The sequence below is a fragment of the Elgaria multicarinata genome, chromosome 9 (assembly GCF_023053635.1).
Source record: "Elgaria multicarinata webbii isolate HBS135686 ecotype San Diego chromosome 9, rElgMul1.1.pri, whole genome shotgun sequence".
Lineage (NCBI taxonomy): Eukaryota > Metazoa > Chordata > Lepidosauria > Squamata > Anguidae > Elgaria > Elgaria multicarinata.
The window spans coordinates 17,550,430-17,565,281 of NC_086179.1; the positions used below are offsets into that span (position 1 = coordinate 17,550,430).

The following is a 14,852-nucleotide window of genomic DNA, read 5'->3' on the forward strand; positions in this document are numbered from 1 at the left end:
GTTTAAACCCTTTCCTCTTTATTGCAGCCCAGATCCAGATTGGGTCCCTGCACCTGCTAGTTCCACTGAAGAAAAAGCTCTCATTTCTCCTCCTCCCCTGCCAGGCAAATAGCAGGCACAGCTCTACCCCAACCCCCCAGAATTGGATCAGGTCTATGCCAGAGGGTAAAGGGTTAAAGCCCCCTATCCCCCACCCTAAGGACCTGATCAGCCACCGCCCCGCCCTTCCGCCCACCCCACATACTCACAAAAACTTTCTTAAAAGCCATTCACAAGCCTGGCCCTCAAAAAATGCCTGAAACCATTTCTGTTCTGACATCGGAGGCTATCATTATGTGACCTTATAATTCACTTCTCTGCTGCCTTTCGGCCAAAAGGCCCACTCCCCCCAAGGTGGCTCGCAAATGGCAGAATTGGAGCAAAAACAATCATTCGTTCATCGCTTCCTGGTATTAACGTGGGAATTAATGCACTCGCCGAAAAGAGGCACGGCGAAATTAACGTTGGAAAACTTCAAAAATCCAAAGCTTTCCCTATTTACCCGTAGAATTTGGGGCACAATGCAAAGCACAATGAAACCATGAAATGGAAGCACCGGCCCTTTAATCTCTTCCGTAAGCACTTCTTGGACTTGGTTGGAGGAAAAGATTCAAGGACATTGTTTACTTAAGCTTCTTCCCGTGTATCCTTTCTCTCTCCCTCTCTTTCAAATCATGAATTAGTCACTGGTCTAAGCCATTGGCAGGTCATAGTACGCTGCATATCTGCCAGTCACATGGTGGTAAATCTGCAGAGTGGGAGAAAAGAGGTGGGGGGGGGAGGTTTACCAGAGCAATTATGGAAAAGCAGAAATTAAACAGGTGTAACAAAGCCGGCAAATTAAGGGCAGGTTAACAAGAAGGCGGATGCAGTTTATAGACATTTAATTACTCACATTGATTAAAACAGTGCTTTATCCAAGTTTCCTGAAGCCGTTCCCTTTCATCAAGAAATACAAGTTGATGTCCTTTCACCTTACATGCCTCACATGCCTCACATTTTATTTATTCACCGTGCTCGTAGGTGGGTCTCCTCCCCAAGGAAAGCGGCCTACATGGCCCTCATTTAAACTACAATGACCCTGCAAGGTAGGCGAGACCGAGAAAGTGCAACTCAGTCAAGGCCACCAAGTGAGCTTTATGGCTGAGAGCGGGTTTGAAGCTGGGCTGGGTTTCCACTATGCTGCACCAGAGAGCTGCTGGCTGTGGAGCAAATAATACTGGGCTAGATGGATAAACAGTCTGAGCAGGTATAAGGCAGTTTCCTGTATTCCATTACCTACTACCAGGCTATCTGAAGGAAGGCCACCTCCCATATGTACCTGCCTGGACCTTAAGGTCATCCTCAGGGGTCCTTCTCTGCGAGCCCCTGCCAAATGAAGTGAGGCAGGTGGCTACCAGGAGGAAGGCCTTCTCTGCTGTGGCACCCCGGCTGTGGAATGAGCTCCCTAAAGAGGTTCACCTGGCACCTACACTATACCTCCTTTCGACGCCAGGTGAAGACCTTTTTATTTTCTCAGCATTTTAACAGCCTAGTAACTTAACTTTAACGTTGGCGTTTTGAATTTGTATTTTGAATCTGTATTATTGTCTGCATTGCTGCTTGATTTTATCCCGGTTGTGTTTTTATTGTATTTTATATTATGCTTTTATACTGGTTAGTTTATATTTTGAATGTTTTTTGTGGTTTTAAATTTTGTAAACCGCCCAGAGAGCTTTGGCTATTGGGTGGTATAAAAATGCAATAAATAAATAAATAAATACTACCTGGTCCTTGCAACTGGAGGTAGGGCAGGCTCTCCCATGAAGCAGGGTGAAGCCCCTGCACACGGTGAAGAGGAGGAGGGGACTGCACCACTCCCCCTCTGGTCTCACTGCCTCCAGTGGGTGCGCCGAAGAGCCCCGCCAGGCACTCTCCCATCGTGGCATTTATTGTAGCAGAGCTCTCCAGAGCAGCGGCCTGCTCGGTGACACTAGCAGGTGCTCCGGAGAGCACCACCGGTCCCAGTCTCCTGATATAGCAAATGCCACAGCGAGAGAGCGGCTGGCGGGACTCTCTGGAGCAGCCGCCCACCTGCCCTCCCTGTGTTTCCCGCATCTTCTGGCCACACGGCTCCCCAGAGAGCGGCAGTGATGGCGGTAAAGAGAAGGCAGGGAGGCGTGTGTGATGAAGTCAGAGGAAGGGGGTGCACATGATGAGGAAGGGGGTGGAGGCACCACATGGTAAGGGGGCGATGTGGTAGAGGCAGCGCATGCGCAATTAACCCCTAAGGCGGCAGGAGAGCTTACGCCAGGCCTGGCTGAAGATGCCTGGGATTGAACCTGGGACCTTCCGCATGCAAAGCATATACTGATCTATGCTCCCCTACCATTTCAAGAACGGGGTAGAGGAAAGAGAGAAAAAGAAATGATCTAGAGACGCTAAGTCCCACACTGCTGTCTGAGACTGCTTAAAAAGCAGCTGGCGGAGGCTAAAACTGCGGCATCGTAGATGCACGGCATGAATTCTACTACAGTGTAAAACGGTTAATTTGTCACAAAATGAGCATTTTTTTGCTATGCAGGATCCCCCTTCCTCAGAATGAGGAAGATCAAGAAAACTAATTGGTTAATATTAGCAATTAAAATCAAGGTGCAGATATTTCAACAACAATGTAAGAAAACAAGGGTTCTCAAAAGGCAATTTTTAAAAGTCTGAATCACAGAAGGCAACACTTTTTTTGGGGGGGGGGGTGTTAAAGAAAAGCTGAGGTAGAAACCAAACCTGTCTCTCAATATCTCCCAACAAAGTACTGGCACCGAGGCGAAAGAGTTCTGGCTTTAGCCATTCATCTCCCAGTTCTTCCTTCATCAATGAAAGCCAGATCAGGGCATCTTTGGCAGTGCGAATGCCTCCCGCAGGTTTAAACCCAACCTTGATTTAAGAAAGAAAGGGGGTGGGGGAGGGAAAAGAAAACAGGTAATTAAGAGGTCATTGGAGGAATACAGGAAGCTAGTATAGAAGAAAACAGGAATTTGAGTATAAATGCATCACATCTATCTATAAAGATATACAATAAACACTTATTTATATAAGGATTTCTATCCTTTTTTTTTTTTTTACCATGAAATACAGGTGTGCAAAGTGGCTTACGGGGTCAAACATAAAGCCAAAAATAAACATGCCACTCAAACAAAGATATAGTAAAGCAACTGGCAAAAACAGGGATAAATACTGTATATATATTCTTTAATTTCTATCAAATGTTTTGCCTTCCACCTTTGTCGTTTCTTATAGTAACTGTCAGAGACGAAGGCGGGAGCAGAAACATTTGACAGAAACTAAAGAATATTATATTTACATTTTGCCAATTGCTTTGCTAAAAATACTGATTCCTATTGCAGTCGGTTGCATCCCTCTGGGGTTTGCCTGAGTTGTTTAGTTGCATTTCCTGTGTATACGTACACACATATACACACACGTTAGAAATACATTTATAATTGCTTCGTTCGGCTGTGGAAGTACTCCTAACAGTGCCACACACTGTATGCCTTGTGCCGACTAAAAGGCAGGGCATTAGTATCAAGCTTATGGAACCTTCTACTGGCCACCTCGTTCATTTTGTGTCGCTTGCACAAAACATTTCTTTTCATGCCAGCCTTCTCTGATCTGTGACCCAGCCAGTATGCTTACCATTGTTTTGTGTGTTTTTAAAAAAGCTTGCTTTTAGTGTTGCCTTATCAGTATCGTATTCTATTGGATTTGTTTTCTTCACCGCTTGGGTATTTCTTAATAATAATAATAATAATAATAATAATAATAATAATAATAATAATTTCTTACCCGCCTCTCCCTTTGGATCGAGGCGGGCAACAACATTAGAACAGGAATCAATACATCTTAAAAGTTCTTAATTTTACATTGATCTGGATAGGCCTGCTGGAAAAGGCTAGTCTTTAAAGCTGCCTTAAAATCACACGGAGAGTTAATTTTACGAATCTCCTCCGGCAGGCCATTCCACAATCTGGGGGCGACAGAAGAAAAGGTCCTCTGGGAAACTGATGTCAGCCTAGTTTTAGCTGACTGAAGTAAGTTCACCCCAGAGGACCTGAGTGTGCGGGGCGGACTATATGGGAGAAGGCGATCCCGCAGGTAACCTGGACCCAAACCATTTAGGGCTTTAAAGGTAGTGACCAACACATTGTACTTTGCCCGGAAACTAATTGGCAGCCAGTGGAGTGATTTTAATGTTGGGGTAATATGCTCACGCCTAGATGTACCAGTGACCAACCTGGCTGCCATTTTTTTGAACTAGTTGAAGTTTCCGAACTAGGTACAATGGTAGCCCTATGTAGAGCGCATTGCAGAAGTCAAGCCTTGAGGTTACCAGCGTGTGCACTACTGTCTTTAGGTCTTCTGACTCTAAGAAGGGGCACAGCTGAATAAATAAATACATCTAACTGATGTATGCAAAAAGAGAAAGGGAAAGGACTAAACAAAACAACTCTATACAAACAGATAACTCAAGAAAAGAAAAGAAATCTTCAGGCAGAGATTGAACATTGGTAGGAGGAGACAAAACGGGGTGGAAGATTCCATGGACTGGAAAGACTCTGGCACACAAACTTGCAAGCTATATCTCAGAAGACATGTAAACAGGCCTCCTTGGAAAATCTCAGAGAGCAAGCAGAATCATTTGTTGATTTATTATTATTACATTTATTTCCCACCTTTTCCCCCCCTCTTGCGAAGAACGCAAGGCACCTTAGATCCTCCTTCTCTGCATTTTATACTCACAACAACCCTGTGAGGTAGGCTAGGCTGTTAGTCAATGACTGGCACAAAGTCATTTATTTATTTATTTATTTATTTATTTATAATATTTATATACCGTTCCCCATTCGAAATTTCGGAGGGATGTACAAGATAAAATGAAAATAAAAACAGAATAAAAATGCATTAAAACAGAGTTTTAAAAGAAGCAAAATGCAAAGTGAACCGTGGCTGGTCACCAAGGGAGGCGCCTGCCTGACCTCCAGAGGCATGGAATTCCATAGGAAGGGGGCCACCACGCTGAAGGCTCTTCCCCTGGTGGACTCCAATCAGACGATAGGTCTATGTGGAACCACCAGGAGCAACCCTTGGATGACCTCAGTGACCGGGCAGGTTGGTAGGGGAGAAGGCGCTCTCTCAGGTATCAAGGTCCCAAGTTGTTTAGGGCTTTGTACACAAGTACAAGAACCTTAAATCTAGCCTGGAAGCGAATACACAGCCAATCATCTAGTGTGCTTCATGACCGAGTGGGGACTAGAACCCAAATCTCCCGAATCCCAGTCCCATGTTCTAGCCGCTACACCACACTGTCTCTCACGTTGGCTTTAACCTCTCCTCTCCTGGGATTCCCAGCATTTGGGGTAGGATCCTTAGAGAGGGGTGGCATAACAAGATGTCACATGCACACCGAGGCAGGTTAAAAGGTGGCCTATATTCACTCCATGACAGGTGTAATATATGTGCATTCTTGGACAGGAGTATACATCTTATGTAAGTCAAATGATAATAATTATGCAGATACTAAACAAAAATGTACATGTAGCACAACCTTTCCCAACCTTTCTCACAGCGTAGACCAATGTTTTTGCTTCAGAGACCCACAGGGATCTGGGACTGGGCCCAGAGTAGCAAAATACATCTAGGTTTCCTGCTAGTGGTCAAGCAGATGCTGACAGGAAGCGCGCAAGCTGGACAGGACTGCAACAGCACTTGTATACACCAGTTGCTGGGGAACATGGGTGGGAGGGTGCTGTTGCACCATGTCCTGCTTATGGGTCCCTGGCCGATAGCTGTGTGAACAGGCCACTGTGTGAACAGAGTGTTGGACTAGATGGACCCTTGGTCTGATCCAGCTTGGCTCTTCTTATGTTCTCCCTCTCATGCTCCCAGCAACAGGAATATAGAGACATACTGCTTCTGGATAGTGTCTGACGGTGTCCCAGCGCTAGTGCTGATGACACTGCACTAGTGTAAACCAATGCACGACATAACCACAGCAATGGGAGGAAGCAGTGACTTGCTGTCAAAATTCGGTGCAGCCAACAAATTTCGGCAGCAAATCGTCGCTTCCTCCCATTGCGCTAGTTATGATGGTTTACGTTCGCGCAACATCATCAGCACTACCGCTAGGACACCGTCGGTATACGACCCTCTGATCCTAGAGGTATTCTATAGCCGTCATGACTACGGTAGCATTGATTTCATTCGCTCTGTTTCCATTTGCACTAAGGAATCTTACGTCAAGGAAAGGCAGCCTCCGTGTCAAAGGAAAGGTGAAAAGAAGAAGAAAAAGGTCCCCCCTATATTTTTATTTTCCTGACTACAGCTCCTTTTCGTGCATATCAGGGTCCCTTCTGGCATTTCCACAATTTGCAGGAGGGCGTGGGGTGGGTGGGGAGGGGGTGCTTTCAGAAGTGGGACTATCAATACGCAAATGTCTGCTCCGTCTGCAACTTTCTGAATCCTGACCACCATCTTATTCCCCCCTCCAAGTTCCCCCCCAATAATTCCATTTATTTTCACCCACAGCTACTCATTGCTATCCTGCCTCCCTTTCTGTTTGCTGACTTTCTACAGACGCCATCACACACACACACGCACACACACTAACATACACATATATATGTTTCATTCAAGAACTATAAAAAATCTGGCTACTTCTCCCCCTGCTGTTTTCACAGGATTTCATTATTTTGTTTAATAAGTTCATCTCCTTGAGAATTTTTTCTTGTCACCTTATATTATTAAAAGTAATAAGTTTCTCTGGACTGGGGATTCCCCAACAGAAAAACCAATTTGTGTGTGTCCTTCAATAATGACAGGAAAAGATTATTTCCCATTATGCTGCATACTTTTCATATCACCACCACCGCTTATCATTCAATAAATGTTAGCCTGCAACCAGCTTCTGTCCTCGGAAGAAGTTTAATTTCTACATTAACCTGTTTTTACTAGCCAACGCCTTTGCATGAAAAGCATCTGTACAGCAACCAAATTGGTTTGTTAAGGAAACCATTTAGAAACCTCTTGTCAGTGATAAAATTGTCTTCGTTTAATAAAAGGATATAAACTCAGTTTACATCTATTTTTTATTATTATTATTATTATTATTATTATTATTATTATTATTTCCCCAGCAGCTGTGTGCACCACACATTTTTGGTTAACAGAACTTTAAACATGCCCAACTCCACACTTGATAAATTCTGTTTAAGAGTGATAAATTAAACAGTTATCTTAATGACATGTGAAAACTTGGCTGAGGCAGTGTGAAAGACCAAACCACATCAACATCAACACAGAAGCCCTATTCAGACATCACATTTAAGAGGAAGTCCAGCGCACAAGCAGGGCGGGGCTGTGTTTATTTTATTTATTTGTTACATTTATATACCGCTCCATAGCCGAACTCCCTGGGCAGTTTACAAAAGTTAAAAACAGTAAACATTAAAAAAAGTATACAAAATTTAAAAACATAAAAACAACAGTATAAAAACAGCAGTATCCATTTAAAAACAACGGTTCTGGGCTCCGTTAAAAAACAAACTTAGCGTTGTTAAATGCTGTTAAATGCCTGGAGGAAGAGAAAAGTCTTGACCTGGAGCCTAAAAGATAACAATGTTGGCGCCAGGCGAGCCTCAACGGGGAGATCATTCCACAGTCGAGGGGCCACCACCAAAAAGGCCCTCTCCCTTGTTGCCATCCTCTGAGCTTCCCTTGGAGTAGGCACTCGGAGGAGGATCTTAGATGTTGAGCACAGTGTACGGGTAGGTTCATGTCGGGAGAGACATTCCATCAGGTATTGTGGTCCCAAGCCACGTAGAGCTTTATACAGTAGGTTAAAACCAGCACCTTGAATTGGACTCGGAAATGTATAGGCAGCCAATGCAAGCGGGCCAGAATCAGTGTCATGTAGCTCCTCCCCCGACACTGCCTGGACCAAGTACCTCTGACCCCACCCCCCGACCCCTCAGGATCCACACCTACGGCACAAACATCTGCAAGGTCAGCAATGGAGGCTGGTGGCTCTGATGTCAATGGGGCGGTGAATCCGCTCCAGGTTTCAGGCAGAACTCCAAAGGTGTGAAGCGCCTTTGATGGTTCCTTTAGAGTTCTGACTGAAACCCGGAGCGGATTCACTGCCCCACTGACATAGGAGCCACCGGCTTCCACCGAAGGAGGGGGCCTTCATGTATACAGCTGTCTATGTGAAGTGTTCCACACAAGCTGGAACCCCAGCAGCGCAAGGTTCTACGTCACTCTGAGGCCCAGTGGTACATCTAAAGGAGCTCTCCTTGCAGACGTCTGCACCAAATGCACAGACGTCAAGGGGAGCAGCTATTTGATGGAGCTGTTTTCAAGAATACCAGTCGGAGGTGGTATTGGGTTACCTTGTAGCCGGTTTTCCAGTGGAAGTCTCTAATGGCTCTCACCATGACCAGCCCTACTGGAAAGGTAGCATTGACCGCTTCTTTTCCTGTGGAAGTCTTAATAAAATCAGAACCTTTGTGGGGAATTTAAAAAGAAAAAAAGAAAAGAGAGAGAGAGAGAGAGAGAGAGAGAGAGAGAGAGAGAGAGAGAGAAGGAAGCATTTCATTAACAAAATTGCCGTGATAACTCCTAGTTTATGCGTTGTTTTCATCCGATGAAGTGTTTCTCCCCTTTACCAAACTAAGGAAAGACTTGGGGCCTGCAACAAACTGTTGTAGTATAGACTGATCCTGTTCAGGATTCCAGCCAGCCATGCCTTTTTCTGGGATATTCCATTCCATTCCCCCTTTCCTGTTATCATCATAACAACCCTGTGTGGTAGGGTAGGCTGAGAGACAGCATCTGGTCCATCTGCTTAGCCACTGTGGGATGCAGGATAGAGTTCAGCATTCTTTGGTCTAATCCAGCAGAACATATCAAGCTGACAAAGGGACCACCTGGGCAGAGGGGCCAGGAAGCATCATTATGGTTTGTTCTGCAACGTCTCCAGGGTGTGACCTGGCAACCCAGAGCTGCCAGGAGAACAACAACAACATATGAAGCTGCCTTATTAGCAAGATAAGCTAGGATATTTGTCCATCCAGTACTGACCCAGTTTGCATGACATGTCAGGCTCACCATGGGTTATTTAACGCATGATGACTCTCGTGTGCTGGGCACCATTTTGAATATGCAGCCACCGATGGGGTTGTGGTGTGTCATCTGAAAGCGTCTACCAGGGTTTTGAGAGGATTTGTTGTAGGGTTATGCAAGGGATTGCATATGGTGGGACATGGGAGAGGGCTTTCTCTGTTGTGGCACCCCGGTTGTGGAATGTCCTCCCCTTGGAGGCCCGACTGGCGCCGACACTGGCTTCATTTCAGCGCCAAGTTAAAACATGGCTCTTTATCAAAGCCTTTGAGGGCTAAATCCTCCCTAGTCACACATAGTTTTAATTGTTTATATATTTTTTAAAAAAATCCTACTGGTTTTAATTTGTTAACAATTTAATACTTCTTTAGCTGTGTATATTTATGTTTACATTGTTCTGATTTTATCTGTACGCTGCCCTGAGATTCCAATGATATAGGGTGGGATACAAATGTTTTAATAAATAAATAAATAATCCCCCCAACCCCATATTCAAAACGGCACCCAGCATGGTCTGCAGCTCATCGTAGGTTGAATAACCCACAGTGACCAACCCACGGTGAACCTGGCGTGTCATGCAAACTGGGCCATTGTCTACTTTGACCAGCAATGGCTCTTGGGCAGCGGCTGTTCACATCTCCTGTGACCTGGGTCCTTTTTTAAAAACTGGAGATGCCTGGGATTAAATTTCAGATCTTCTGCATGCAAAGCATGTCTTCTACCTATAAGCTGCAGTCCTTTGCTGAGCTCTCTCTTTAAAGTTGATGACCAAAGTCTCCTCTTTAGAAAAGCAAATCAAACTTCCTAGCACCAGTTCCCCAGTTTTCATTTAACTGCAGAATTTAAGTCGTTTAGCACAATACTTTCACCATTTCCCCCTCCTGCCTCCTTTCAGGGTAAGGTAAGTCAACGCTTTTATAAGTCTGGTAATTAGAAATCTCTATGGTATACTTTCATTAAAAACTTTCATTAAACAACATCTGCCCTTGTATAGGGTCTCCTAATCAATTTGGTCAAACAGAAGGGCTTCTAATCGGCTGTTGATAAAAATAGAAGATGAAATTTTAATTCTAATAGATTAACCACAAACTCAAGATAGTCTTCAAAATCCATCTCGCTCCATTCTCCAGTGGATTTAACGACTATTCAGCAACTCATTACTAAATAGAACAAGATGAACATTTTCCAGTTCATTAAAGAAATGTACTATGTATTTTTGCATTGTCCTCATGATTCGTTACAGGGAGTCTTAATTACAAGATAATGGATAATGGTTATTAAACGTAGGCTCCAGTAATGAAGCTCTATTCATTTGTGAGCCTCGGAGACTGCAAAGAGGGGAAAATAAAATTACTAGCTTCAAAAGATTAACGGATCAAATTATTATTCAATTTTGAAAATCTCATTCAGACATTGTAGAAACAAGAAGGGTTTTTTTAAAAAATAAAATAAAAAAATAAAATACTAGTATTAGGACTATAGTGATGCACTTATTTTTTTAAAATAAAATAATATCTTAAGGCTATTAGCAGAATAATCAGCTTGAGATGTGATTATCAAACATACAGCCAATTTAGCAGCATCTTCTAACAATGAAAACAATACATTTTTTTTATTTCGTGAACAAATTCTATTTATGATACGAACGAGAACTTGCTAGCAGGATTCCACAAAGAAGTTGGAAGATAGATGCTGCCATAGAGCCTTACAATGTAAAGGTATTATTAACATTTTATATTCCACTAATGAAAACAGAGACTTTGAAAGGGGGGATGGAGAAAGCAAACTACTGTTTTAAAATGGAGGCCATTAAGTATAATTCATGCTAGCTTTATAAATAAGGTGCTGCTGGCCACATTATTCACCTGTCAGTGTTTCTTTTCTTTTTTAAGAGTTAAAATAAAAAAAGAATAAAGTTTAGAAAAAGAGAAAAGGCCCAGAGTCTGATTTCATAGTGTTGTGTGCAGTTGCGATTTAGCAAATGCAGGAATTTTGAGTGTCTGGGCTGCCTGAGACTTCCAATAGAACTCAGGTTCTGATGAACCTGGGTATGGAACAGGAGTGTGTCCCATGTCCAATAGGAATAAGCTGTTTTAAAAAGTCAGAAACTGATCTGGAGGCAGACAGCTCAGAAACACAAGGGGGTTATCAGAGTAGCCAGTTAGGCATTGCTTCCTACCACAAAAAGAAGACAAAAGCGGGGAGATTTGCATAAAATGTGTATGTGTTAATTTATATGTATACATCCGGGTGGGCAACTTGTGGCTCTCCAGGTGTTTTGGCATACACTTCCCATCAACCCCACCATTGGCTACGCTGGCTAGGACTGATACATTTGGTTGCCCTCCAGTTATTTTTGGGGGGTGGAGGACAGAGAGAGAGAGAGTAGTGTATGAAAACTCTATAGTATAGTCAAAAGAACATAAGAAGAGCCCTGCTGGATCAGACCAAGGGTCCATCTAGTCCAACATTCTGTTCACACAGAGGCCAACCAGCTGTTGTCCCACAAGCAAGACACGATGCAATAGCACCCTCAAACCCATGTTCCCCAGCAACAGATGTACATATGCATACTGGCTCTGCTACTGGAGGTAATACATAGCCATGAGGACTTATAACCATTGATAGATAGCCTTCTCCTCCAGGAATTTATCCAACCCCCTTTTAAAACCATCCAAATTGGTGGCCATCACAACATCTTGTGGTAGCAAATTCCTTCATTTGACTATATGCTGTGTGAAGAACAGAGAGGTTCGGAGACTAGGCAGTACAGAAATGCAATAAATAAATAAATAAGAAGTACTTTCTCTTATCTGTCCTGAATCTCCCACCAATCAATTTCATGGGATGACCCCGGGTTATGAGGGAGAAAAATGTGTCCTATCCACATTCTCCTCACCATGCATCATTCCGTACACCTCTATCACCTCTCCCTTTACCCTCTTTTTGTCTAAGCTAAACAATCCCAGCTGTTACAACCTTCCCTCATAGGTGAGTTGCTCCAGCTCCTTGGTAATTTTTCTGCACTTTTTCCAGCTCTACAATATCTTTTGATTGGGGTCTGTGTGACAAGAGCTGTACACAATATTCTAAGTGTGGTCACACCATAGATTTGTATAAAGTCAGTATGATATTGATAGTTTTATTCTCAATTCCTTTTCTAATTTGCCTTTTTTACACAAGCCGAACACTGGGTTGATATTTTCATCGAGCTGCCCACCACAACTCCAAGATCTCTTTCATGGTCGGACATCACTACGTAGTTCAGATCCCATCAGGTTATACTTGAAGCTGGGATTTTTTGCCCCAATGTGCATCACTTTACACTTGCTTACACTAAACAGCATTTGCCATTTAGATGCCCATTCTCCCAGTGTTGCTCTCCTATATCTTGGAGTGTGGTTTTTTTGTTTTTTACGGAAATACAGTTATAGCAGTAACATGGGGCGCAGGGTGGGGGACGGGAAGGGATGATTCATTTCTTTCCTCTTGAGGGGGGAAAATGTTGCTGCAGGTATAAATGCTTACATTTGTATATTCAAGTCAAAGGCTCAAAGGCATTTTGCTCAAAAAAGAAAAAGAAAAGGGTGACTGACCTGTGCTCATAACATGACTATAGTTATTATGTGGCATAAATAAATAAACACAAATGCTCCTAGAACACACGGCTTGCTTTTTAACAATTTAATCACGAACGCATCCAAGCATGAGCATTTGAACCTTGGTTGCTATAATTCCTTCTCCCCGCCACGCTTGAAATACCGTGTCCTGGCCTTGCACTGAATGCAGCATTGCCATCCTAAGACCAATCGATGAAAGACCTACGGTGACACCAGCGGTTGACTACTCATGGGACAAGCGTTCTTTGCATAGTTTAGGGGTGTGCATTGGAAGAGTACAGATCTGTGTAGAATACAGAGTCACAGCTCTGTGGCCAACATGTCTGGGTTGATTGAACTGATTGGTCTCAACTCTTGGCACATAGAATCATAGAATAGTAAAGTTGGAAGGGGCCTACAAGGCCATCGAGTCCAACCCCCTGATCATTCGCAGGAATCCACCTTAAAGCATACCTGACAGATGGCTGTCCAGCTGCCTCTTGAAGGCCTATAGTGTGGGAGAAGCTACGACCTCCCTAGGTACTTGATTCCATTGTTGTACTGCTCTAACAGTCAAGAAGTTTTTCCTGATGTCCAGCCAGAATCTGGCTTCCTGTAACTTGAGCCCATTATTCCATGTCCTGCACTCTGGGAGGATCGAGAAGAGATCCTGGCCCTCCTCTGTGTGACGACCTTTCAAGTATTTCATAGAATCATAGAATCCTAGAATAGCAGAGTTGGAAGGGGCCTACAAGGCCATCGAGTCCAACCCCCTGCTCAATGCAGGAATCCACCCTAAAGCATCCCCGACAGATGCTTGTTCAGCTGCCTCTTGAAGGCCTCTAGTGTGGGAGAGCCCACAACCTCCCTAGGTAACTGATTCCATTGTCGCACTGCTCTAACAGTCAGGAAGTTTTTTCCTGATGTCCAGCTGGAATCTGGCTTCCTTTAACTTGAGTCCATTATTCCGTGTCCTGCACTCTGGGAGTGCTATCATGTCTCCCCTCAGTCTTCTCTTCTCCAGACTAAACATGCCCAGTTCTTTCAGTCTCTCCTCATAGGTCTTTGCTTCCAGACCCCTGATCATCCTTGTTGCCCGCAATGGCTTTGAGAAGGAGAACTAACAAGCAACTGTAAGAAGAGTCCTGCTGGGTCAGACCAAAGACCTATCTAGTTCAAGCATCCCGTTTCCCACAATGGCCAACCAGACACCTATGGAAAGTATGCAAGCAGTACGTGAAGGCAAAACCTGTGACCTACCCTAATTCTCCAGCAACAGGTATTCAGAGAAATGCCGCCTGTGATCCTGGAAGGAGTCTATAGCCACTATCATGGCTAGTAGCCATTGCTACCCCTATCATACACAAACATATCTAATTGCCTTGACTTATCTAAGGGTACAATTTAGACAGAAAAAAAGTCCTACAACTTCCAGCATGGCTGACTGGGGCAAGCTGGGAATTGTAGGATTTTTTTCCTGTCTAAATATGGTAGGATTCCATCCTAAATTAACTTACCTGCGGAAACCCTGGTATGGAAGGTGGGAATTCAAATGCTTGTGAAAGTTTTCTCTACTAGGTTTTTCCCTATTCCCCCTCCCACCGCAGCCTTCCTCTCCTCCATCCCAGGCCTTTTTTTTTGGGGGGGGGGGAACCCTAAGGAGAGGTGTTTCAGAGGGTTGGCAGTGGGGATGAGGGGGGGGGTAAGGAATCGCCCTTGAACAAGTGCTGTGTCAGGGCAGAGCAACCCACATCAAGCATGTTCAGATCTGAGTAAGAGGCTGAATACAAACTTGGAAGTTCAATCTGAATCAGGCGCCAGCCATTTATTCCAGGCGGACAAAACATGGCAAGGAAATCCAGAACAGACCAAACCATGCCGGGGGGGCATTATTTTGAAAGTCTTTGCTCTAATATGTGTGTAAGTCTCGAACTGATGAGTTCTACTATGTATGGCAAGAAAACACCCCAGGGCTTTTTGAGAAGTAGTAGTTGAGAAATGCACACTATTTGGTGCCTTTTGGTAGCACGACCAAAGTCATGTTGCTTTTGGAAAAGTCAT

The 14,852-nt window shown here is 44.0% G+C and overlaps 1 protein-coding gene across 1 annotated transcript in view; it reads right to left on the reverse strand.

Moving 5' to 3' along the window:
• Positions 1-236: 236 nt before the first annotated feature.
• Positions 237-14,852, reverse strand: part of DERA (deoxyribose-phosphate aldolase) — a 53,805-nt gene continuing 39,189 nt past the window's right edge. The window contains exons 7-9 of the mRNA XM_063134418.1: positions 8,463-8,575; positions 2,803-2,952; positions 237-787 (exon numbers count right to left, since the gene is read on the reverse strand). Of these exons, the coding sequence (XP_062990488.1) occupies positions 731-787; positions 2,803-2,952; positions 8,463-8,575 (320 nt within the window). The 3' untranslated portion in view covers positions 237-730. The remainder of the gene's footprint in view (positions 788-2,802; positions 2,953-8,462; positions 8,576-14,852) is intronic.